This window comes from Delphinus delphis, chromosome 7 (assembly GCF_949987515.2).
Source record: "Delphinus delphis chromosome 7, mDelDel1.2, whole genome shotgun sequence".
NCBI lineage: Eukaryota > Metazoa > Chordata > Mammalia > Artiodactyla > Delphinidae > Delphinus > Delphinus delphis.
This window is the reverse complement of record NC_082689.1, coordinates 69,261,968-69,289,557: the sequence shown is the minus strand read 5'-3', so window position 1 is coordinate 69,289,557 and position 27,590 is coordinate 69,261,968. Positions and strand designations below refer to the sequence as shown.

The 27,590-nt window shown below is 35.1% G+C and overlaps 1 protein-coding gene and 1 non-coding gene across 3 annotated transcripts; one reads left to right on the top strand and one right to left on the bottom strand.

The window, feature by feature from the left end:
* Positions 1-916: 916 nt before the first annotated feature.
* Positions 917-26,458, top strand: GCA (grancalcin). 2 transcript variants are annotated; one of them, XM_060016678.1, is made up of 8 exons: positions 917-1,050; positions 5,192-5,350; positions 10,301-10,370; positions 14,181-14,224; positions 14,501-14,648; positions 18,119-18,232; positions 18,571-18,629; positions 19,278-26,458. In XM_060016678.1, exons 1-8 carry the CDS (start codon positions 1,024-1,026, stop codon positions 19,302-19,304), a joined length of 648 nt encoding a protein of 215 aa, XP_059872661.1. In that variant the 5' UTR covers positions 917-1,023; the 3' UTR covers positions 19,305-26,458. The 2 variants fall into 2 exon arrangements, with proteins under 2 accessions (XP_059872661.1, XP_059872660.1); XM_060016677.1 differs by having other exon boundaries at positions 19,005-26,458.
* Positions 11,511-11,619, bottom strand: LOC132428867 (U6 spliceosomal RNA). The gene has a single exon (XR_009520252.1). It is a non-coding gene; the product is annotated as a U6 spliceosomal RNA (small nuclear RNA).
* Positions 26,459-27,590: the final 1,132 nt, after the last annotated feature.

The following is a 27,590-nucleotide window of genomic DNA, read 5'->3' as shown; positions in this document are numbered from 1 at the left end:
TTGTATATTATCAGCGTGTAAACAGCGAATAATTTTTTTGGTATAAGTATGATCCATGCAATGTTTGGGACATACTCATATTTTAAAAATTTCATTTTTTTTTTAGAATAAAATTTAACTAGGGCTTCCTGGTGGCGCAGTGGTTGAGAGTCCGCCTGCCGATGCAGGGGACACGAGTTCGTGCCCTGATCCGGGAGGATCCCACATGCCGCGGAGTTTCTGGGTGCGTGAGCCATGGCCGCTGGGCCTGCGCGTCCGGAGCCTGTGCTCCGTGGCGGGAGAGGCCACAGCAGTGAGAGGCCCGCGTACCGCAAAAAAAAAAAAAATTTAACTGGACATCCTGTATTTTTATTTGCTAAATCTGGCAACTTCCGGTCACCATTTATCTAACAAACTATAATAACCTTTTGGTAAAACTTGGTGTCAAGAGAGTTTTAGCTCAGAAGCACTACCTTTGGAGTAGAGGTCAAGGTTTCATAGTTTTGATGATGTGACATCAACGCTACGGAAAAATAGATGTAAGTAACTCTTCAAGTTTTGAAATTCATAGATAAGTATTCGGTAGCCCAGCTTCAAAAGAGTGGAGGTTAAAAGAGGTCATGCACTTGCTGGTCTGGGTTTCTAAGGAGAAAAGAAACCGACCTACAGAGCCTTTCCAAAGAGGGTGGAAGTTACTGTTGCAAAGGATTCTCGGTTTAGCGAGGAGAGAGCGCAAGACCCGAGCGAGTCAATAAAAGAGGAGTAGGAAAAGGTTGGCCGCGTGAAGCCAATCAGAGACGAGATGGATGGGACTAGCCTCGAGGAAGGGGCGGGCTTAGGTACTATAGGCTCCGAAGGGCCGGTCTCAGCCAATCCGAGCTGAGTAGGGCAGAGCTGGACTCCGGGGGGGTTGGTCTCGAGGAAGTGAACGGCGCGGCCGGCGAGTCCGTCAATCTCACTTTCACCTGCAGCTGTACCTCCGCTTTTCTCCCAGCCTGGCGGACGCTGACTCGGAGGGTGACGGTTGACGTTCGCAAGATTGTCATGGCCTACCCGCGATACGGAGGAGGGGTGAGTCCTGGCCGCTTCGGCGCGGCCTCTGCCTCCGCGGGGTGTGGCGCTCCGGCGGGCGGCGCCTGCTAACTTCGCCCGCCTCTGGTACTCGGCGGCGCCGGGACTTCGCGCCATGTAGGAAGCCGGGGCTGGGGCTGAGCGGGGAGCCGCAGGTGTTCTGGTCCCTGAGGAACCCTTAGACGAGTCCTTGTGGAGCCAAGGGTGTGGAGTGTTTTTAGAAATTTCTTCCCTGGAATGGAGGAACAAAGCATCCTTTTTCTTGTTCCAGTAATCTTTTGTGGTGCGCCCTCCGTCCAATCCTCCTAACCCCCTCCTCCCCGGTTTTGCTAGACATCCTTTTCCTGAATTTTTTGACCACTTGTTTTCTGTTCTCTATGTTGCTTATGAATAAATTAAGGTATGCTAAATGTCTCCTAATGTTTACTATTCTACCAAGGACAGTGTTCTTCTAGAATTTGGGGGCGGGGATGGGGGAGTGGGGAGGTGGAGAAGATTATACTTCCTTACGTAACCGTTTATCCTGCATCACTTTTGGGAGTTGGGAGTTGTGACTGTAGTATCCATTATGGTAACAGGAAATAAAACAAAATTTAAAATTTCAGTTTACATACATATTTTTATTTTAGGTAAGTGTTATAGTGTGATCAGTATTTTCAAGCATAATGATACATTTTAAGCATAGAAAGCTTATACAGATGAGGAAGAAATAGAATAAAAAATAAGTTCCAAGAATAAAAGGAAAAAGGTAAAATTTCTGAGTGTTCCAGAAGAGCCTTTTCATTTCTCTTAAAAAAAAAAATGGATAGGAGCAAGTATCAGGTCATTATAGTATGTAGATAGAAACGGATACTTTCCAAAGAGTGATGTAAGACATCATTTGTGAATGTCAAGATTTACAGTGTATTAGGCATTGCTTAATGCCTAATACATTTGACTTAAGAACGTCAAATGTCAACATAAACTGTGGGGAAAAGTATATAACTTTTCAACATTGTTTTAGGGATAGGGAAGCAAATGTTTGAAGAACACTGACATAAGGTACAGCTGGTATCCTGAGGTATGAAGTGGAGTTCTATGCAGCCTGTTGTGACTTATTACACAGTTTATATGTGCAGAATTCTCCAGGGTTACAGATTATATGATCTAGTTTATCCAAAGTAACCCTCACAAAATGGACAAGTAGTTGAAAATTTCTGGGACGAAACTAGGGATCAAAGAGAATACTAAAGATTCAAAAGTGTGCAAAACTACATGAAAATGACATTGCTGACACAAGTCCAAGGTTTTCTTCAGTCGCATTACCAGGTCATGACAATGATGACCTAATGGTCAGTTTTGATTCATTTGAAACTATTGGGAAGACAACTTGAAATATGAATTTATTATAAACTACTCTTCAGGGTTTACTTTGTAGGCTAGGGGTCTGAGTTTCCCTCCATGTGGACCCTTCCACATGGGTCTTGAGCTTCTTCATGCTGGCCATGTTCTAAGAGAGAAACTAAAGCTGTGTGTCCTCTTAAAGTCTTAAGCCTGGAATGCATGTGGTGCAGTTTCTACCAGATAAAGCTGAAACAGGCCCAGCCCAGATTCAAGGGAGTAGAGAAAGTCTTTGCCTTTGCAGGGGAAAGGTTGCAAAAAATTTGCAACCATCTTTAATCTGGCCTCCACCAGGCTCTGACATTTTTGGATTTTGGAGAAGTTAATATTGCGAGACAGGAAGGAAAGGTAGATAGAAGGTTATTCCTAAGGCCAGGTTCTTCATATAATACTGCTTGCCTGACTTTGATTAAAAAACAAGTATGCTGAACCCTCCAGGCACACATGGAGATGCCACAGTAGAGGGTCTATAGCCAGTCTCCTGGCACCACCTCAACATGAGCTTTTCGCTAATAGGCTTATATTTAGTTTGGCCTCTCTTCTTAGAAAAAAGTTTTTTCAGTTTTCCTTCTGTGAAGCTTAAGGTGTGAGGGTCTCCAGTAAGCCTTAATTTCTTGGATATGCCCCAGGCCTTGATTGCCCTCCACGTCCTTGGAGGCAGGCCTTGGAACCAAAGTCTAGGTGTTTGTTTTTTGCCTCAGAGCAAAAGCTGCTTTGGGAATTTCGCTAATCCTTTTACCTCTGGGTCTAGACTTGTCCCCCAGTATTGGCCTGGAAGTTTCCCCGTATGAGTGAGGAAATTTTACCTTTTTCCTTTAATATTAAAAAATAATATTTTATGAAAATTTTTTTTGTGTGTGTGAAGATTGATCTTATCCTAGTTACCCTTATTAGAAATAGGAAGTTTTTTTTCCTTGAATCAATATTTGTAATTTATAGAATTTAGATACTTTTAGAAGGCCCATTTCATTTACATTTTTTTTTAATTTTTAAACTTTATTTTATTTATTTATTTTATTTTTGGCTATGTTGGGTCTTCATTGCTGCGCGCGGGCTTTTTCTAGTTGGGGAGAGCTGGGGCTACTCTTCATTGCGTGCGTGGGCTTCTCACTGCGGTGGCTTCTCTTGTTGTGGAGCATGGGCTCTAGGCACGCGGGCTTCAGTAGTTGTGGCTCGTGGCTCGCAGACTCTAGAGTGCAGGCTCAGTAGTTGTGACACACGGGCTTAGTTGCTCTGCGGCATGTGGGATCTTCCTGGACCAGGGCTCGAACCCATGGCCCTTGCATTGGCAGGCGGATTCTTAACCACTGCGCCACGAGGGAAGCCCCTACATTTTCAAATGTATTGGTAAAGAGGTGTTCATAAGCATTTGTTAATATGTATTTTTTAATTTGAATTCTCTTTGTGGTTATATACACTTCTCTTTTTTATTCCAGAAATTGGCCTCTCCTTTGACAGTCTGTCTCTTTGCAAAGAATAACTTTTAAAGTTACTTTTTTTTCAAATTCATTATATTGTTTTAATGTTTATTGTTCCCTTTCTTATACTTCATTGCTTCATAATCTAGTTTTTGATCCTTGAACACATTTCCTGGAGCTCCCATACTTTCTGCATACCTTTTGCCTTTACCATATCCCATGCTGCAGCTTTTCAAACCGCCACTAAAGGCTCCTACCTTTTGCCTTTTTCCCCCTCTTAGAATTCTTTTCTCTTTTTGCCCATCAATTTCTGCTTATTCTTCAAAGATGCAGATCAAGATTTTTGTTCCAAATGGAATAATGAACAATCTTGATACTTATTCCTCCTCCAGACTCATTAAAAACAGTGAGCAAAATATCTCTCTAAGATATAAAAAAATGTATACCAAGTTCCAAAGTGAAAAGAAGACAGTAACCAGAGCCATAGCAGGAAACAAACAGTATGTAGTCTCTGGGGTCAGCTTTATATTTGAATCATGATCTATTTCTTACTAGCCATTTGACCTTAACTAATTCAGGAAACCTCTTGAAGTTTCACGTTCTCAACTGAAAAAAGGATAGTACTTTCATATCTCACTGAGTTGTTGGGAAATCAAATCACATGGTAGATGGAAAGTCGTTAGAACAGTACCTGCAATATAAAAAGCTCTCAATAAACATTAGCTGAGTATTATTATTATTGGTATTCTCGTTGTTGTTATTCTTATCAGTTTTGAAGAGGACTATTGTTGGAATTATCACTTTATTGTTCTGTTCATTGATATCTTGCTTTTTAAAAAATAAATATTTTCTAGTGGAGGGGATGTTAGCCCTATGCATCTTCCCATGATTCATTCACAGTTTTGTTGTATTGTATTTCCCATGTATTCTATGTATGTGTCTTTAGGTATACTACTTCTTAGTTTTACTCTAGGTGAAAGTTTCTTGTATTTTAGGTATACTACTTCTTAGTTTTACTCTAGGTGAAATTTTCTTGTATTTTTTACTTTTTGCTTCTTGTATTTTTTACTTTTTTAAAGTGTGCCTCATTCTTAGAGGCTAGAGACTTCTTTTTTCTTCAACACTTTAAAACATGTTGGATAACATTTGTTGATGAGCTGAATTAAGTAATGCAGGGCATCTCGCAGTTTGTAGCTAACAGCTTTTGTGATAATTTGGGAGCTTTCAGTAACTCGAGTTTTGCTTTTCAATGGACTTCTCATAAGTATTTTCTTTTAAACCAACTTCAGTGGATAATGGGTAATATTTGTATTAATAACCTTCTCCTTTTTCACTCTTAATAGCTTGGAAATTTTAGCAATCAGATGCAAATGGGACAGCCAATGCCAGGAACAGGGCCAGCTGTGCTCCCTGGTGGATACCCTGCATACCCAGCTTATCCGGACAGTTATTCCTCAGCGGGAGACCCCATGTGGACATACTTCACTGCTGTTGCTGACCAGGTAAAATCCTAAATATATAGCACAAATATCAGTTTTAAAAACTGATTGCAACTTAAAACAAATGTCAGCTCTTTTATTTAGTGTGTCATTTTAAATGTATATGAAACTTGCATTTTAAACTTATCTAGACTCATTTTCTTCTTGAGCTCAGAGATGAGGGTAGTCATAATTATCTCATTAAAAAGTCTGTTAGTTTGATGTCTGACACGTTAGGAGTAACCAGGGTGGTGCGTGGAGATTGAGCCAGATAGGATCTGCGAAAAAGAGATCTGTATGTAAATCTCCTTGAGGAAGCTGGGGCAGAGTATCACAAAGGAGACTTGTAAATTGTGGATGTTTCCGGGAGAGGCTTGAGGATGGTAAAGCAAATCAGGAAAAGATAAAGGAAACAAGGCAGAACGAAGGGACAAATACCAGACTAATGAGCAGAGACAGAGATTCATACTTGGGTCTCAGTCACAGTCCATGTCTCTTTTCTTTTATAGTGGTCAAGAATGATTTATTGAGTGCATAGAATTTCATAGAAGTTTGGTAACATTTTCCATTCATTATTCAATCACTTAAATGTTCACTAGGTCCCATGTGCCCTTCCAGAAATAGAGGATATGCACAGAATTATTACGTATGGCAGACACTTTGTTTTGGCTACCCGAATTCCATTCAAAACCTCCTTTTCCCTTTTCACGTGTGGTAGCGGTTGGAAAGCCCTAATACCATCTCAGACACCTTTCTATAAAGGTAACCATGTGCCATAAGACTGGCCATTGAGATGTAGGTGTAATTTCTTTGGGATGCTTTCCTTTTCCAAATGAGGAAAGCTTTCCTGGAACTAGTGTTGGCCCTTTCTCTGCCTTCATCCTACTGCCTGGAAAGGGGACTTGCAGTATGGAGGTGCTGCAGCCACATTGTGATCTTGAGGCAACAAGCTTGAGATAAAGGCCTATGGATGGGGAATGTGGAAACATGGAAAGAGATTGATGGCCTCATTAAGTTGCCACAGAGTCTTGTTCTGCATAGCCCCAGACTTCTTGTATAAAAACAATAAATATTGATTTGTTTAAGCCCCTTTTATAACATTTTCTAATTGTTTTGTAGTTAAATGCAATCCTAACTGTTGCATTATGCCACTCTTATCTGCAAGGAACTCTTAAGTATAATACTGGGAATAAGTATGTTATCTATAGCTGACTATATAATAAATCCATTTTATAAAATTACAACTTAAAACGTAAGAACCAGACATATATATTTAGAGACTTTTTTTGACTTAAAAACTATTTCATTGTCACAGTTGTCAACAATAATTTGCTATGATTGTACTATTTGATACTTTCCTTAAATTTTTCAGTCTTGTGCTTTTGAATAATTAAATTCCATAAGGACGTGGCCCTTGTCATATTGTCTCTTACCCAGGAGGCACTAGGATTATATTAGTCATTGAATGGATGCATAAACTATCTCATTTTCAATTTTTCATCCAAATATTTAGACAGTTCTCTTATATGATGAATTTTGTCTGGCTTTAAGGGTTCAAGTGTAGTATCAGATTTATACATTATGATCCTAGAACCTAGTTACCAAACTCACCTCTGCAGCTATATTCTTTTTTGATAGGCCTCATAATTAAAGATACTCTGAGAAATGTCCAATTAAAAGTTTCTGCAGTGTCCCTTTTTATAGGAGGATGTTTTCCTAACAGTAATGATTCAATCATCAATTGATTCAGGGAAATTCTGGTTAGTACATTCATAAATACACACAGGCACACACACGTATACACACAGAAGTATCTTGATAATACCAACAACTTCAACTTTAATGTGCACACTGCTTGCATTTTTCCACACAGCAGCTCTGTGAGGTAGGTCAGATGGATGTGCTCTTTTATTATAGATGAGTAAGTAGAGATTAAGATTGATTAGCCTAACAAATAGGACTTGAACTTGAATATCATTTCAAAATCTTGCTGCCTATCAGTTAACCTAACCAAGGGCAATTGATTTTTTGTTAATTATCTATCTAAAGCTCTTAATATTTAATTAGAAAATGCAGTTTTCTACCCCTAATGATAGGTAATTTAGTTGAGGGTTTAGATAGTTGATCACAATCCTCAGCTCAAACTGCCTGTAAAGAGATCCAAAACGATCACTTGGATTTTCTCCTTATAATTTAGGAAGACACTGCTTGTTAGTTAATTAAGATAACATGTTTTTATAAAATGTATGAAATACGAGTATGAAGTAGTGTACCAGGATAATGCTTTCTGATAGTGATAAATAACTTTCAGCAAAGCTATTCAGGTTATTAGAAAAACTCCAAAATTCTATAAAAACACATGCAAACTAGAATTTCATTCGTTAATTGGGTTTTAGACTTTTAAATTTAATCCATACTTGAATGAGAAATTGTAATAGTTTCAACCTTTTGAAATAGTAAATGAGTATGGCTACAAACTGTCAGAAATGACTACAGTTTAGTGAAGAACCAAAGGAATTATCTACATTCTACCAAACAGCTAACTTGCTTTGTACTAGATACTGGGCTAGGGTCTGGGGATGAAAGGTAAATGAAACTCAGATACTGACCTAGACGATCTCTGTCTAGTCAGGGAGATAGACCTGTGGGAAATGATAACGGTACAGGGAGAGGCGTGCTCAAGGTGAGTGAGTGAAGATGATAGCAACACCAAGAACATCCTCCGACCCTTATACTTGTTCTCTTTGCCTAGAACTGCACTGTCCAAATTAAATAGAGTGTGAGCCACAAACGCAAGCCACATGTGTAGTTCTCAAGCCTCCAAGTAGTGCATTTTAAGGAGTAAAAAGAAATAGGTGAAATTAATTTTAATACAATATTTTATCTAACCCAGTGTATCAAAAAAGATTAACATTTCAACATGTAATCATGTAAAACTTATTAATAAGATATTTTACTCTATGTCGTGGTTACTAAGTCTTGGAAATCTGGTGTGTATTTTACACTAACAGAACATCTCTGTTCAGACTAGGCACATTTAAGTGCTCGGTGGAATGTGGGGCTAGTGGCTTCTGTTTTGGACAACTCGGGCCTAGAGCACTCTCCCTCAGATGTCTGCATAGCTCGCTCCTTCACTTTCTTCAAATCTCTCAAAATTCGCCTGCTTTACCAAAAGGCTCTGCTTTACCATCTATGTAAAATACCATTGGCCTCCTCGCCGTACTCCACAACACTCCTTCTTAGCACCTTTACTCTGCTGTATTTTTTCCCTCAGCACTTACTACCATCAGATGTAATTTCTGCTTTACCGCCTGTCTCCCACCACTAAAATGTAACCTCTATGAAGGCGAGGAATTTGTTTTGGACACGGCTTGGTACTTAGTCCATTTAATGGTGCTTGAACATGTTAGGTTGTTCAATAGATATATGTTAAATGGATGAATTTCTTATTCTTTCTAAATGGAACATATCTGTTCATTTATTTCTCTGCATTTTCTTAGCATACTTGTTTTAATGATTGCTCTATAAAATTCTCTCATCCTGTATGAATTTGTTCTGAAATGGTTCATTCTTGTGGACTGTCTTTCTGAACATTAGATTTTTCCACATACTTTGGAATATTGGTTCCTTAAACTTACAGTGAGTGAAGTTTTTGTTTATTCTCCTCACCCCTCCCCTAACCTTTTGTCCCCTTCCACGCTTCCCTTCCTCTCTCCGTGTCACCCTTCCGTACCTAGCGGTTTTGTGATTTTCCCCACCTAGATTGTGTCCAGAATCAGACTTCACTGAAATATAAAATCCTTTGCCTTGAGTTAAGTTGTTCTAATAAATACTTGGGTTTATTTTCCAGAAACAAGCAGACTAAAATACAATAAATAAACCAGTACATACTTTAATATCTTAAAAATGTAAAACCGTCAGGTAAATCTAACAGGCTTGATAGACCTAAACAGGGTCAAAATCAAGAGACAAATGAAGTGAATGATGCAAGCACAGGGTCAGATCCTTTGTTTAAAAACTGGATATTTATTCACAGAATTTTTGCGTTAATTTTTTTAATATCGCATTAAAACATTACTGTGACTACTGAGTTTTCTTAAACTTCCTTATATTTAAAGGTTAGTCTCTCACTTGCCTGATAATGTTTATAATACTCCTTAGAAGTGTCTATAATACTTCTTAGAAGTAGTTTGTAAAAGTTTTGTTTTTTTCTTGGGTTCTTACAAATTACGTGTTTTAAATTTGCCTCCTTAATCCTTTCTCAGAGCTGTTGTTTTGAATTTGTGACAGTGTATGTGATGCTTCCAAGTAAATTACTCTTTATTTTTGTAGAAAATAGGATGAGGTACTGAAACATAATGAGAGTATTCAACCTGGTTCACTTCCATTGTGGTTACTTGTGATAAAAAAAATTTTTTTCCCGTAAGAAGGTCAAACAAGAATATTTGGACAAAAAATCAGAGGGGACTCTAAAACTTTGCTGAGGTTAATGCTGTGGAGGAAAAAGATATTTTCTCTTCCCAGTTAAAGATTGAGTATCCTTTAGAAATAATCTCCTCTCAAAATGGGCATGAAAGGAAAGTGTTTGAGACTTCTCTGAACGCATTTTAGCATTTTAGGCATTTTTCTAACTATTCTAAGTAGAGGTATAATGATTCTCACAAGGTATTACTTTGCACTATTATAGGACAGAGTGATTATGCTATTTTTCAGAAGCAGAGAATATAACTTATATTTGAAATACCTGAATAATTTAATAGAATAAAATTTGATTGTGGAAAAAGTATTCATGTTGTGTGATGTTCTCTAATGTGCCTTTGCCGTCAATAATTATCTCTATAATTTTGTAGTTGATAATAGAGTAGTATTTTGAAGATTGCCTATTTATTGATCGGCCTAGAACAGTTAGTTAGCATTTTAGTATGCTTTTATACAGCTGATTTTATTAATCAGGTTATAATTATTTTGTAACAGGATGGTGAAGTGGATGCTGAAGAACTTCAGAAATGTTTAACACAGTCTGGAATTAGTGGAACTTTTTCTCGTGAGATCTCTTTTTTTCTCTGTTAAAATTGGACTAGGAAATTCATTTTCTAACTTTTTTGTTTCCATACTTAAAATATTAAAAAAAATTTTTATCACATATACATGCACATAGTTCAAAGAACCAAATAATTCTGCAAAGCTTGTTATGAAAATACTGTTCAGCATGCATTCCTCCCTCCCCAATGTTAACCACTCGCAGAGAAAATCTCTTTAAAGTTCTTCAGCTAATTCTTTTGAAATTTGCCTCCATATCTCAAAATAGCATGCCTTTATCACTACGGATTTTCACTTTTAATGATCATCAGTTATTATGTCCTGCCGTGGGTGATGAGGATGTAACCCTCTCACCTGTGTCCCTGTACTCTACACAGGAGCTCCCTCATCCATCTGCTGTTAAGTAATTTTCATTAGCTCACTAATCAATATTTGCCTTATTGTTACTATCTAAATGCTCTTCCTGAGTCTTGTAATAATATATGATTACTTTTTCTTTTAATGTAACTTTTTGCTTTTTCTGAAATTAATCTTCATCCAGGAGCTTTCTGTTGTGCTTCGTTTTCTGTGCATAGCTGTCATGCTTGCACTCCTGGAGCCCTTTCTTCTCTCTCTTGAGTTGGATCTCCCCTTCATTCCATCCCTTGTTGTCATTTTAAATTTGATAAAATATATTGAATTAGCTTCTTAATAAAAGTGCATGGGAGGTAAATTTTTTGAGACTTTCTCTGAAAATGCTTTCATTCTATCCTCAGAATTAAGTGCTTGGCCAGGTATAGAACTCCAGATTACAAATCATTTTGACTTAGAATTTTAAAGGTATTGCTCCATTGTTTCCAGCTTCCATTGTTGCTTTATCTTTTTGTTTCCTGCCTGTATGTCGTTTATTATTACTGTGTGGAGGCTTGTGAGATCTTCTTTGTCCCTAGTCTGAAATGTCACAGTGCTGTGCCTGGTTGTGTGGGGAATGCAGTGGGCACTCCTAATCTGAAGACTCATTTGCATTAGTTCAGCGCTGTTTTCTCCATTTTTTCTTTCTGGAATGTGTCTTTGGACTGGGTCACTTTTCTTACCTTTTCTCTCCTACCTCTTATTTTCCTCTACTTTTGGGGAAATTTCCTCAACTTTATTTTCTTTTTCTTTTTTAACTATGGGACGCTTCACAGAACAAACTTGCGTGTCATCCTTGTGCAAGGGCCATGCTACTTTCTGTATTGTTCCAATTTTAGTATATGTGCTGCTGAAGTGAGCACTCAGCTTTATTTTCGAAACCTTCCATTGAGTCTTTCATTTCTCCTATCATGTTTTTAAAATCCAAGAGCCTTTGTTCTTTTTTCATGAATGCGATGTCTTCCCTTATCTCTGAGATTGTTAATGTATTTTTTTTTAAGCTTTTTTCTTCCTACATAACCTACTTCCTCCAGTTTTTTTCCCCACGTTGTTTGTTTGGCTGTCTTTTATGTTAGGTGCTTTTCTCAGGTGTCTGATGATCCTAGCTTGCTCATATTTAACTAAAATGCCAGTTAGAAGCCCTGAGAGCCAGGCTGGGTATTGACTGTAGACTTCAGAGTCTGGTGGTTTGGCTGGGCAGTGTGTCCTCCAGCACTGGGTATCAGGATCTTTCGGGATTTCCTTTGGGGCTGGTTGTCCAGTTGATCTTCTGTCTGGAGCGGAGGAGGGAGGACTCATCAGGGTTCTCAGTCTTTTGTAAATTGTCATTGAATTTCCTTGTCTTAGTAGATAGTCCTGTCCTCATCTGTGCCTGGTTTCCTGCAGTGCACAGCCCTCTCCAGAGAATAAAACCCCAGATGTCTACCGGCGTGGGAGTAGCCATCCATGTAGCTGAAGCAAGGAGGGGAATTTGGGGCTCTAAAGACTCCTTAGATAGACATTCAGTCAGTCCTTCGGTTTTTGTCTCTACATTCACACCCATTTTCAGACGTACTGCCAGTCCTTAAACGTTTGGAGTCTCCTCCAGGATAACCAGGCTGCTTCTCAGGTTGTCTTATTGCAAGTTCAGGAAGCCACTTTCTCAGATCTAGGTTGTCAACTTAGGTCCACCTACTTTTCCAACTTGCAAAATTTTATTCCTTTGTTTTCTCTCTCCTTCTCTTCTTCTCTAAAGGATTACAACTTTTAGAAATTCAGTTTAATTCTGCCCATTCTAATGGGGTGTGGGAAGAAAGGGAAAATCTGTCAACTTTCCTAAAAATTCTCTCCCTCCATTCTTCGTCAGAGATATTTAATCTTACATATACTTGGTCCTATTTTGAGATTGATTGAAGGTCTGCTTATTTGATGACTCAATTTTTGTCATTTATTATCATCAATTCAGATTCTCCCACTTAATGAATGTGTGCCATGTTAACTTTAAGGCAAAACAGATGTCATTTACTTGACAAAATGATGGAATGCCATTCCAGAGATTTCTCCCCCTCCTTGCCTGAGTAGTTTTTGTATGAAGGAGCACTGGGCTCCAATCCTGACTCTTCCACCTATTAGCTAGTGAACGTGGGAAACTTTATCTTTCTGGGCCACAGTTGCTTTATTTGTAAAATTGGGGCTAGGATAGGTTTGGCATGTTTATGTGAAATCACAAAACACACACTACCTGGCTCATAGTAAATGCTATTCACTGTCAGTTGAATTGTCAGTCTGAAAATACTGTAACCACCTATTCTAACATTGACACCATATGAAACATTCAAAGAAAGCTCTTTTAACTTTTGGATTGTTTTATAATTTTCTTTAATGGGTCTAAAATTTAGCTGAAATAGTTTTTTTCTTTATAAAAATTTCAAAATATTTTATCAAATAGCATAAAGTAAAATAATTTTAAGCATTTTTATTTATTCATTCATTTATTTTAATGAGCTACTAGTAAGAACTTTGTAAACTTGACTGTACTGACATATCTCCTTTATCAGGACTATGTGTAATTAGTCTTGAGATAAATCAGCATGCTAGTTGAATGTAATTGTGATAAGGTTTAGAAAAATTAAATTCTGCCTAGTGAGTCCTCAGTTATAGTTCTTTAAATATGAAAGTGTTAATATTTCTAATAATCCCTGATTTTAAGATAGCAAACTATCTTGTTATCTTTATTTCTTCTTCCTTTCTTTTCCCCTCCCCCGAGAAAAAACAGTTGCTTTCAGTTCTGAAGCTCATCTTTTTCTTACTTGGTTGATGGCAGTAAACTACCAGATGGTTTACCTACATCCAGATCCATCTTACTTTACTCTCTAGTATGTTCTTCGTCAATTACTGTTTCTGAAATGGAAATTTTAGAATTGCCCCTCTGTTCCTTAAAATCCTTTAGTAACTTCCATTGGTCTAAAACTTTAGGGTGGCATTCAAGACTTTCGTGACCTGGTCCTCATCTGGCTTTCTGAAGTCATTATATGCATATGCCTCTCCTTCCCATATACCCCAAGCTTTAACCAAATCTCTAACACTTTCAAGTTATGTGATCTCAGTGTATGACAACTTCTACTTAAACCTGACTTGGCATTTGTGTTAGGAAGACTGAAGCCCTCCTTTTCACTTGTTTAATTTTCAGTATTTTATAATTGCTTATTTAATTACCCAAATCCCCTTACTAGATGTGAGTAGTATGAAGGTAGTAACTTTTATTTTAGTCTCTTTTTTTTTTTTTTTTTTTTACTATGCATGCCTAACATTCAAAGTTTGTTCATTGGGTGATTGTGTATGTTTGGCAATGTGGAAATGTTTTGTTTTGAAAACAGAAATTGTTGTAATTTTATATAAATAAAATCGGGCAGAATTTAATTCAAATAATAAATATGTTTTATAGCCTTCAGTTTGGAAACCTGCAGAATTATGATTGCCATGTTGGATGTATCCTTGACTAAAAATAGAAAATATTGGAATAGAGAATATTAAGGCAATTGTTAGATATAAATGATCATAGTAAACTAGAGAGTTTAACAATACTTTGTAACATCCTGTTTGAATTCCATTCTTTTCCATTTTTACACAGAAATCTATTTATATGCTAAATTTGGCTAACTCTTGCAGAAGTGAACTTAACAATATTTTAGTCAATTATTTGGAGTTTGGGGTCCGGGTAGATTCTTTGGTATCAAAATTTATTTTTGTTAATAAAACTATCAGAGAGATTACACAGGAAAAATGGGATTTAATGAATTCAAAGAACTTTGGGCAGCTCTTAATGCCTGGAAGCAAAATTTCATAACTGTTGATAAAGACGGAAGTGGCACAGTAGAGCGTCATGAATTGAATCAAGCCATTGCTGCTATGGGTAAGAATATTAAATTCTTTAGAGTCGATCCAGGTCATCTTTGTTCAGATGAATATTAATTGTTTAAATTTGCTAAGTAATAAAAGGGTATATTATTTCACCAGCTGTTGTCCAATTTGATTTCAAGGTTATAGATACATTCTGATTTAAGACCTTTAACAAAACCATTTTATTTCTGAGTTTTCCAAAGATGATCTTTCATACACTCTGGTTGATAAAACAATTTCTGAATTTCCTTTGTTGAGTATACTTAAATTTATTCTAATTGTTTGTACTCACTTACCATTTATATTGTATTCTTTTGTAACTTGGTAAGATCTCTAATTTGACAGCAAAGCCTTATCTCAATTACAGGTCTCCATACATAGTCTAGCTTTCTAGCAGTAAAACCTGTTTTTTTGGTTTTTCTTCTTTTTTTTATGTAGTGTAGAACACACAGCAGACACCGGAAGACCTCAAAATGGGAAGTCTACATTTTAGAATATCTTAAAAGACTGTAAATTTATTTTTAGCATATCTCTGATAAGCTGAGGTTCTCAGTCTATTTTCTTTCAAAAAGTGATAATATAAATGGTGTTTAACTTGTTTACAGTTAATGCAATTTTAAGTAGTTTTCTTAATTGTATTTACTTTCGTGATTTTATTTACACTCATTTTTAAACAAAATTCTTTTGTAACAGAACTCACTTTTTGAAAGATTTTATTTAACTTTCAGAAATCTGAACCAAGTGCAAATTACCTCAAATTCCAATTTAAAGTCAAAGCCGTGATTAGTTTCGTTGTATCAATAGATGTTTTAATAGATGGTCATTTTAGGGACAGTCCTGGCCATATAAACATGTATAGTTCAACTATAGAGTCTTAATTCCTAATGAATTAAACTTGGTTCTTAATTCAGCACAGTGTTGGAAAATTAATATAACCAATTGCAAAAAAGAAAACCACCGAAGAGTTCACATAGGCAGTTGAGTGTAACAAAGAGGTATTCTGTATTTTTCAAATTTAAGGTCTTCAGATATATTTTAAGATATTCAAATTATTTTTACTGAGAATGCTATGGAAAATCTTATGAATTTTATCAGTCCCACATCCAGATCATAATTCTCTAATAGAAAGCTCAGGGCTTATTTGCATATAATTACATTAGTTTGCATATATGACTTCTATTAATTTATACCTTTCATTTACTTTTAGCAAGTTTCCTGGATTGTATTTCATTATAGCTATGCATAGAATTATCTTCTGTTGCATTTGTTTTTATTATTTTTCCCTTTGACTGGATTAATGTCTTTTGTCTAAATCTACTAATCCATTAATATATAAAGACAATAATTCTAGGCAGCATTCTTCACAGTAAAGTGTACACATTCATTAAATACATAAGACAATCTCTAGGGGTGCAACAAGTGGAATATATTAATTTATATTTTTAATTACTTTTATTCCATTCTTTTTAAATTTTAGTTTTATATATACTTTAAAATGTAAATAATCAAATAGTAATTCATGTATAGAATTTAAAACTAAATGAATACACATATAATGGGAGTGAGTGATCCAAAACTTTTTACTCATAGAAGTACACATTCAAAAACTTTTGGAGTCCACTGGGCTAGACAATAAAGAACCAAGGAAATAGTAAGAAGACTGTGGTTAAGATGAAAATCTGTGAAGAAACAGAATAAGGGTTATAGGACAAAATGGAATAACATTTTCCTATTTCTCCCCCCTCTGAGTAACCATGTTGATTCTCAAATTTTCTTTGACTATAAAAGACACTTGTAAGCAATATAGTCAATGGGAAATATAGGTTTGAATGATAGCAAAGATCACTAATAACCTTTGCTTTGATTTTCTTTTTTTTAATAGGTTTGTTTTATTTATTTATTTATTTATGGCTGTGTTGGGTCTTTGTTGCTGTGCACGGGCTTTCTCTAGTTGCAGCGAGCGGGGGTGCTCTTCATTGCAGTGTGCAAGCTTCTCATTGTGGTGGCTTCCCTTGTTGTGGAGCACGGGCTCTAGGCATGTGGGCTTCAGTAGTTGTGGCTCGCGGGCTCTAGAGCGCAGGCTCAGTAGTTGTGGCGCACAGGCTTAGTTGCTCTGTGACATGTGAGATCTTCCTGGACCAGGGCTCGAACCTGTGTCCCCTGCACTGGCAGGCAGATTCTTAACCACTGTACCATCAGGGAAGCCCTCAATTTCATTCCCTTTTATGGCTGAGTAATATTCCATTGTGTATATATATATATATATATACCACATTTTCTGTATCCATTCATCTGTTGATGGACAATTAGGCTGCTTACATGACATGGCTATCGTAAATAGTGCTGCAGTGAACACTGGGGTATCATTCCTTTTTCTGGCTGAGTAATATTCCATTGTATATATGTACCACATTTTCTGTATCCAGTCATCTGTCGTTGGACGTGTAGGTTGTTTACACGTCCTGACTATTGTAAATAGTGCTGCAATGCATATTGGGGTACACGTGTCCTTTGAGTTATGGTTTTCTCAGGATATAGTAGTGGGACTGCTGGGTCATGTAGTAGTTCTATTTTTAGTTTTTTAGTGAATCTCCATACTGTTCTCCATAGTGGCTGTATCAATTTACATTACCACCAACAGTGCAAGAGGGTTCCCTTTTCACCACACCCTCTCCAGCATTTATTGTTTGTAGATTTTTTGATGATTGCCATTCCAAAGCAATCTACATATTTAGTGCAGTCCCTATCAAATTACCAATGGCATTCTTCACAGAATTAGAACAAAAAATTTTACAATTTGTATGGAAACACAAAAGGCCCCGAATAGCCAAAGCAATCTTGACAAAGAAAAATGGAGCTGGAGGAATCAGGCTCCCCGACTTTAAACTATACTACAAAGCTACAGTAATCAAGACAGTATGGTACTGGCACAAAAACAGAAATATAGTTCAATGGTACAGGATAGAAAGCCCAGAGATAAACCCACACACATATGGTCACCTAATTTATGACAAAGGAGGCAAGAACATACAATGGAGAAAAGAGAGCCTCTTTAATAAGTGGTGCTGGGAAAACTGGACAGCTACCTCCAGTCCTCCCAGAAACACCCAGAGCTCTGATATTCTTTAAAGAACTATAAAATTACAGGGTTGAAATATTGATGCATTAAAAAAACCTGTGACATACACTAGACCTTATTTCAAAATCAAAATATATTTTAAAAACACAAAAAGATATTTTCTTTTTCCTAGCTATCACTTTTTTACAAAGCTAGAATTGTGAGAATTATGTACCACTTCACTATTAGTAATGAAACCTTTGATCAATTTCAATTGGAATGTGTTTTGTTTCTAATGTATATTTTTATGTAATGAATTTTGAATGTTAATTTGTTTTATGACTTTATTAACAAGAATGCATTGTTTGTTGTGTTCTTTTGATGTTTAGTTTTGGAAGTTTTAATCTAGCAATCCCTTTTTCTAGGTTATAGGTTGAGTCCTCAGACATTAACTACTATTGTTAAACGTTATAGCAAGAATGGCAGAATTTTCTTTGATGATTATGTTGCTTGCTGTGTGAAGCTTCGAGCATTGACAGGTATGGACCATTTATGGGTACAGTATCATGTAGCTTTTTTCTTGAATGGTGTCCCTCACTTTCTTCAGCAAGTTGATGGTATTATGTATTTTCCCCCTTTATTCACTATTAAATCTAATCAGAGCTTTAAGGCTTTAAAAATTGAGGATTATAAATAGTGAAAAATTGTTATAGCTCAGTTTTGGAAAGTTTTCTTCATATCTCAGTTGCCTGGGACATAAAATCACTTAAGATTTACTTGATTATAAAATTATTCATTTTTTAGTACCTGGGGACACCAAGTATTTAAAACTATAGATTTTAAATTATAACAGAAAAAGTAATTTTTTTGTTTAAAGATTTCTTTAGGAGAAGAGACCACTTGCGACAAGGGGTTGTGAGTTTCATATATGATGATGTAAGTATCCTGTATTACACTTTTGATATTTATACTGTGTTTTGTATATGTTTACAGTTGTCAAAAAATTTAAGTGATCTCTGGTTTCAGTACTGGAAATAATATATTTTAGAGACCATATTCTTTATGTTTTTCAGCTTAACGCAAATGTAAGATTCAATCGTGGTAGAAATACCAATTTGACTTTATAGTAAACATAAAAATACTTTTAAATTTTATGACAGACTTTTGGCAGTTTATGTTCCAAATCATTTTTAAGGGCAAAACTACCATTGCTTTTATAAAGAGTAATTTACTTGTGATGGTCTTTCTTCTAAGAGAGATAGGAAATTTTCATCTATGATAGGTAATGGAACTGTTCATTTCTCATTTCAGATGGTTGCTGTTAACCTGATTCCAAGTTTGTTTTGTTTTTAACTGAAGGAGAGGTTATATTTCACATGTTCTTTAGTGTTTCAAGGTTTTGTTTTATTTTCGTTATGTAGGAATTATAGGGTCAACTTTACTCTACTAGTATAATACTGGTTTGAGTTACAAGCCTTAGAAACTCAAAATTTCTCCTTTTGTGAAAATGCTTCTGTAGAATATAATTAATCAAAACCAAAACCATTTTGTTGTTACCAGCTGGTGATTTTGCTTATGTATTAGTTTTTGCAGGGCACTATGACAATTTGATAGTCTAGAATTTGAAGGCTGAAGAAATACTGTGAATTTCTCTGCTTGGAAGAAATGAACTGAACTACTTTGAATTAAAGCTTTTGGGGCTTTTCCATGTTCCTGTCTGTTAAATCTCTTCTCTTTCTATGTGTTTTTACTTTAGCTCACCATGCAAAGCAGTAAAAGAGATGTTTTTGTATTTGTAATATTTATATAAATTTATAACTTTAGGGATATCTGCATAATAAATATTGGTATATGATTAAGTGATATAAATACCTCTTAGTTTTAATTTTCTTTCTTACTTACAAGATAGATTATAGAAGAAGCCAAATGATGAAGGCCTAGATAAAACTAATTTATACTTACCTGAAGGTTATAAATTATACTTGGAAATTTTGTTTGTAGTTGTTGGTATTTGAGGGTGAGCCAGAAGGGGAAGCCTAGATTTTGCGCCATCTTTGTAATAGGGTTTGTTCTTTGATCACATAATCAGAGAACAGAAACTCATGAGTCTTTGCCTGTGAAGAAGAAAATTGTACTTCCTAAAATTTTATCTTAAATCACCTTAGGTGAACCATAAATTAAACTATGGTGAAATAAAACTACAGGAGGCATTGTTTTTCCTTTTTAAATTTTTTGCAGTATATATTTTTCTTCAATATGTTTTATTGTCTCCTGTGGAAAAAAATTATTAATAAACATAACTTTTTTCTCTGCGCTTTATAGGTAACCTAAAATGGCATCTTTTTCTAAATCTAGATTTTCTGGAAATGACGTATTTTTAATGAAATGTCAATATTTAAATTTGTCCTTTTAAACTAAATTGTTTATACATAATGCTGTTAACTGTATAGAAAGTTTAAAAAACTCCAGTAATCTACCACTTTGTTTAAATGTTCAGAAATTATAAGTTTGACTTTCTTGACAACATTAGCCAGTGATTTTGGCATTAGTAAACCAGTAAGTCTTTACCACTAGGTGTAATGTGGGTCCTAAGCATGGTAGGCATCATGGAAGCATTTTTGAGTGGTGTTTTTAACAAAAATTGCAAAGTGGAGTCACCAGGTCCTTAGCATTTAAGATTCCTGGTATAAGCTGCTGCAGTTAATCCAGTCCCTTTCTGGGCAAACCCCAAAGTCTTTCTTAATGAAGTTTTAATAAACCACATATTTTTTCTTACACTTTAACTGACTATCTTCCAGCTTAATGGTGCAAATGGCATAATCTTAATATGGCTCGTGACCAAATTAATAGTTTTTCATTTAAAAATTTTTCATTAAAAATGGAGGATGAATGGTAGTATCTTGAACAAAAACCTTTTATAAACTTCCACTTTAAAAAAATCCTAGAAAGGAAGTAATGTATATTCATGTTGATATTGATAATTTTATATAATTACCTGTCGAATTCATTTGGTCAGCTTTATAAAAATGTGTGAATAAATAATCCATGTAATTTTGTCCTCTGGCTGTTAATTTTTTTTCATGAACATATATTTGATAATGTGAGAGCATGTTAACTGAGTCATAAAAGATATCGAATTCTAATTAGAAGTGTTTGTTGTAGGAAAAAGCTAATGTAAACACACTATATCATTCATGTTGAATAAGGGTGATACTATGACTCAGTAGCATGGAATTTTAACATCTGATTTATACAGGTGGTTGTTACTGTCCTATTCTGAGGTCATTTATAATTTTCCTTATTTGGATGCTCATAGTTGAGGTAAAACTTTTAAAATGGCTTGACATGACTCATATAAGTTTTGCCAAATGACACTTTGTGTTAGAACTTCTTCACACAATTCTCTAAGTCATCCTTTTCCAAAGGTGTTCCTATGACTTTTGGTCATAGGAGGTCTGTGAAGAAGGAGTTTCCATGACCAAACGTATTTGGGAAAGTCTCACCTTCCTCAGGGAGCTTAAAAAAGCCTAAGGTACAGAAAATCTCATTTAATTTTATTTGACCCAGTTTTTTCCAAACTTTTTTTTTTTTTTAACCACAGAACCCTTCCTCTTAGCAAAACTAATGTTCCATGCCAATCCACCCCAGTTGTCAGACAGTTCTTTTGCACTTTACATTAGATAGATAATTACATAAACATTAGCCTTAAAGAATATATTACTAGGATTTTTTTGCTGAAATGCAATTCACATTTTTGATGCTTTAAAATAATTAATGTAAACAGACATCCTTTACTAAGGTAAAAATTAAATAGTTTTACAGGGAGTATGACTGGAATATGAATATAGTTTGGTAGTTTGTACTGGTTAACTCATGCCCCAGTTTTCTTATGATGATGTAAATTATTGAATAATGTACACTCTTAATGTCTAAGTGCTTTTATTTATCCAATAAACATGTTTCCATGTCATTTTGAGAATTTTTTTAATAAACATTCAAATAGCTTGCTGTAAAGTTTTGCATCATACAAAATCTGTTACATATATATTATGAGATGCTTCAGTTCAAATAACAGTGCAGTAATTCACCTATGCCTAAAAGACTGCCAAATGATTAAAGGTCAGGAATTACACTTCTATTTCGAGTGGCAGTTTACACATTTTAAATTACATCAAGGGGAGATTAACACTATTGGAATCTTAATTTGGTCCACTTTAAATGTTATTTCAAGGACTGCGCTCAATTGATCTATCAAGCATGAATTCAGAAACAAAAAGTAATAAAAAAAAGTCAAGTGATATGTTTATTTCCAGAAAAGGCATTTACCCTGGAAGAAAGTAAAATTTATCAATGTAGTTAAAATCTGTGTAATTAACATAAAAAAATTAATTTGTGATGATTTCTTTAAATATACAAATCACGTTCACCTGTTATGGCATTACTAAATGACAAACAAAAGAAATACTATTTGTCAGAAGTGTGTTTTTCTTTGTCCTTTTATGTTCGACAGACTCATAAATGATATGTTTTCTTTGTAGCAGTTTTCTGAGAAATTAATAGGAATAGATTTGTCAAAATCTGGTAAATTAAATCTAGTGAGTAAAATTCAATACATTTTTCAGGTTAGCATATTTTTCTTTTAAACTTTAAAATGCAACCATGGGTGTTTGATTACTTTGAAACTTGTATTAAAAGATCACATTTTTGTTGGTCTTAATCAAATCATTTTCATAGCAAATTAAGCATTTTGAAATAAATGTACAATGCTAAGTTATCATCTAAGAGTATATCTTGACTTCATAATAATAATAGATGATACAAAGAAAAAATAAATATTTAGAACTTCTGTTATTATAGTGATGAATGCAGGCAGGATTTTAAATGACTACTGTTCAGATAATTTGTAGTCTAGAATAAGATCATAACATCACATATGTCCATATTGAATTCAAATTGTCCTGTAACTTAGGATTCTGAGCACAAAACTACTTGCCAGAAAACTGGGAAAGTTATGAAAAATTTCTCTGTCTCACTATCAGCTCAGTATTTGAATGCTGGGAAACCTGCGTTTTTGTTTCTTGCCATGTCTTTTCCTACTTATTTTAAAAAACATATAGTAAAGAAAAGAGCCTTATATTACTTAACATTCGTTTTACCCATGTAGCTTGGTAATATGCAGCTTTGTGTATTACATTTTGAGCATTCAAAGCTCAGATGTGCTTCTATATCTGAATATATAGTAAGTAGACCTTGGTGGCACTTCTGTGCTGCTATGATGTACCACAGAGGGAATGAGTAGGCTCCTTGCCTATGTGCTACTTACGTTTTTAGGTGTGCCCCTTCTGCAACATCAGAGATGGTGGCAATTTGGAAATCTTACAGGGAGTGAGAAGAATTGGTCTAGGTCATTTAATACCTATATTCAGAGACAAGCATGCCAGGAATTAGTACCCCTTCTGATACTGTGTGTGTGTGGGTGTGGGTGCAACCTTTTCCCATAAGCGTAAAAATATGAATATGTACTTTACAGATATACACATATAGTCATTTGCATTTTAGTTGACTGTATTTAATCACGTTTTATCTTGTTATGATTACTGAAATTGCAAAGGATAACCTGAACATTGCTAGTATGGATGTTCTAGAAACATACTAATTAAAGATCCATATTCTTTTGAAAATTATAGGCCATTTAAAAATGATTTTCTGATTAATTGAACTTGTGGATACATATTTAATTGCCCAAAGCTATCTAAATGCATTACCCCCAATTTATCTTAAGGCAAGAGACTAAGTTTTTAAATATTTTGCTTTTTCATACTTTGATACTTATTTTCTAATCAGCTTCACTTGTAGATATCAATGCAGTGCTTTCTGCTACTCTGATTTCATTTTTTATTTATCAAGTAGGGAATGTTCTCTTGGTTTTTTAAACGTTAAAAATGAATGGTAGGTATTCTCAACCTTAAACAGACTAAACAGCCCTTAGCTTAAAACATGCCATATTATGATTAACCAATTTTATTTAAAAGTTTTCTTTGAAGATAGTTTGATGTTTTAAAAAGTAATAGATAAATGATTCCAGGGGAAGAATTAAGAATGTATGAAACTTAGGCAAATGAAAATAATATCCCAGTGTTTTCATTCTAGATGAAAAATATGTATCAAGCATACATTATGAAAAACTTTGTCTCACATGTAAATTAAAGCCTGATTAGCCATCAAAAATTTTAAATAATCAAACAATAAATGTTTTAGTAAGTTACTGTTGTGTTCTCAAGAGGCAAAAAGTGCAGTGTTTTTATGTTTCTTTAATTTGAGACTTAATGCTTTTTACCACTCAGTCCAGCTTACTAGCGCCTCAGTGGAACTCAGTAAAACTGTAGCACTGTTACAATTATGTGATTTTGTGAAATACATCAGCACCACCATGCCTGTATCTATCACTGTACCTAGCAAAATGTTGGAAAGAGTTGGCTTCTCTAATAAAAGTATCCTAAGTAGCTAATGAGATTTACTTTCTTTTTCCCCAAAATAATTTCTTTTACAAATTCTTGAATTTTCATGTATAAATAGATCAGAAATTATATGCTTCATTCTTAAATTATGTATATATACTATATTTTCAATACAACTTGTACACTTTTAGCTACCAAAAATTTGCAACCATTTTTACATGAAATTTACAGTTTTCTTATTTACAGTTATTTGTGGAAGGTTATTGCAAAACTAGTTGTGCAAGTAGATTACACTGTCAATATCACATACCAATCTTTGAAGAAAATATTTGCTAAAAAATAAATATTTCTGCACAGAGTATTTCAAAAGCATCATGATTTCATGCTACGCTATGTGCATAAAGACTAGGAAATATACGTGTTTTGGTAGATTGTTTCATTATGTTTAAAGCATTCCAAAGTACTACTACTTAACCAATGTGAGCGAGCTTCTTTATATCAGATGACTGACGTTTTCAAGTAATTACACACATCACTGTTTGAAATGTATTATTTTTTAACTGGCAAACATTCTGGTATACATATTCCTAACAAAAGTATAGAACACAAATTTCAGCTAAAAATAGGTAATATGCCTTTAATTAAAATTGGCAGGTGCCTAGGAGATTAAAAACTAGGGATCCCCCCAATATTTTTATCCTATTTCCTTAATATTTGGAAAAAGAGTACCATATTATTTCAGTGCTATTGTAATTACAGGGCCATTTTGATGAGGCTCTTTGGAGGAGTTAATTATAAGATTACTGATCTTTGAATTTTACACCTAAATAACATAAGAATGATGGAATTGTGTGGAATTTTCTCAAATACTCAAACAATATATTGTCAGTATTAAAAAATACAGTTTAAATGTTAACAGTTGTGATTATTTGATTATTTTCAACTTAAAAACACCATTAATATACAGACAGTGGAAGTACAAAGAACATAGGTAAGACATATAGTACTTTAAAACCACAGCTGTGCTAAATTATTTTGTGTCTCTCAAAATATAAATGAATTAATGTAAGTCACAGATGTCATGACTGCAATTCAGTAATTCATCTGGGTTTTGATACTAGCTTTTCAAGAATAACCATGTTAATATTGCCACTTCTCAAAATAAAAATATTTTATTGGGAGCATTTCTGTATTAATTCTTGGTATTCTCACTTAAAAGTTGGATTATGATTGGAAGAACAATGCAATTGGTCAGTTTTATGGTTCTGTGTTCTTAACATTGCATTCCTCGAGATGTGTTATTCTATTCATAGTAATAATGTGTCAGTTTTAAATAAATTTTAGACATCTCTCTCAACCCCCATTTAATAGTTTACATAAGCCTTGTAATAATTTCTTTTATGCTGTCAATTATTAATAGTTATTAATAATTCATGTCTTTTGTGTATTGCATATTCTTAAAGTGTATTTGTACCACAAGAGCATGTAATGAATTATTGTAAGCTTGGGCACTGATCACTCACAATACCTAATGCTTTATAAAGCATTTAAAAACACAATCCATTTAGTTTTTAAAAGGTTGACATCACTGCATAGTAAGTTAACGAGAACCACAAGAAAAACACCTTTAAATGAAAACAGGTGAGGGAGAAGGGGACGCTATTGCATACCTAGAAAACAATTGCAATGTAAATGTAATTTTATGGATCTTGGACAAATGTAATATTTGACAAATATTGGGGTGCTATGGCAGAGGAAGCTTCCCTAATGCTGGCGTTCTCCTCTGACCAGATGCATCTTTGAGAGTTGTGTGAGAAACACCTTATAGATTTTTGTCATAAAGGTTAAATGCAGGCAGTGTCAGGCAGGGGAAAGAGCACTGAAAGGTTTTTAGAAGACAAGTAGTGCTACTGCACTGGTACCACAAGACCACCACCTTTGTGATGATGCATAAGTCACACGATGATCTTATAGTTTTACGGTGCCTTGTGGTTTACAAAGCACTTCCGCAAATATATTTCAGAGACCCCTCAACACCCCTTCAAGATATTTAAGATGTTGTCTCATTTTTATAGTTTTGGATACTGGGGCTCACTGAGGGTCTGTCTTGACAGTGAGTAGAGGAGGTAGGATCTGAATTCAGGCTTACCACACTGAGTCTCTTGCCGTTGCTACCACTGCACGCTAGAGCTTAGGTAGGCTACGTCTGTGTAATGGAATGTCTGTGCCATGAGGGTGGGCCTAGATGCCTGAAAAGAGCCATTACAACTGTGAAATTCTATTTTCTGAAAAAACACTATTTTCTTCCAAAATTGTACTTTGAAAATTATTTTTAAATATCCATTTGGGAACTATCACGGATGTAAAGAGGCTTCCTTAGTGAGCCAGTCTTCACGGAATACATTCTAGTTATACTGAATTCAGCAGATCATCTTTGCCCACTTGGCATTTAACATCACTCAGAGTAGAGATGTTTGTAAAGATGAGATTCATAGTCTCACAATTATTATTGTGAATAGTATTACTTTAAAGCTATAAACCTAATAGTGCAAAATACAATTAGGAGAGAGACACCAATAGCTACACTTGAGTTTTTCTGAATCGAAAACTTTAGTCTCGGTAACAGCTATTTAGTTGGAGACATTGCACGTTGTGCAAAAGCTAAATTGTGGAAAATTGTTTGTTTTCCTGATTGAACATAATGTTATGTTCCTGGATGAGAGCCAAAGAATCTAGCATTTTTGAGCACCTACCATGTGCCAGGCACTTTCCTATATGTTATCTCATTTCCTCCTCAGGTGTCTTCAGGGCAGGTACCATTATCTCTGGAAAAAGACTCAGGGAGGTTAATTAACTTGCTCAGGGTCACACAGCTATTAATGGAAGAACTCATGCTGAGACCCAAGTTGGTCTGACCACAGAACCCTGCATGGGTGATTCTCAAAGTGTTCACGTGCATCAGAATCAGAATCGTATGGAGAAGGGCTTGTTATAACGTGATTACTGGCCCCACCCCCAAAGCTTCTGATTTAATAGGTATGGGTGACGCCCCAAAATATGTTTCTAACAAGTTCCCAGGTAGTTGGAGCTAGTGCAGCTAATTCGAGGGCCGCCCTTAAGGATATCATCATCCTGTCTTTCAGGTGCCTCTTTGAACTCACATGATAGACACATTTGTTTTACTGCAAAAAATGTGATTAGAAATCGAATAACATTTAAATTTTTTTTGTAATTTATAAACATTTTAATTTACAGTTAGAAATCCACTTAAATAATTGATCTACTTTTGGTTTTAACCATGGATAACCCATTTGAAAAACTCCAATTCACTTTTAGTAACTAGTTCTACCAGATTCCTTTTTTTAACCATGAAAGGCATTCAGAGGAAAGATACTATTGTTAATAATTCTTATTTTAGATAGGCAGATCAGGTGATCAA

Bases quoted from the DNA above. Each gene is read 5' to 3' on its own strand.
- GCA (XM_060016677.1), top strand. From the start codon at position 1,024: ATGGCCTACCCGCGATACGGAGGAGGG. The intron at 1,051-5,191 runs GTGAGTCCTGGC...CACTCTTAATAG, and splicing joins ACCCGCGATACGGAGGAGGG to CTTGGAAATTTTAGCAATCA. The intron at 14,225-14,500 runs GTATCCTTGACT...TAAAACTATCAG, and splicing joins TTATGATTGCCATGTTGGAT to AGAGATTACACAGGAAAAAT.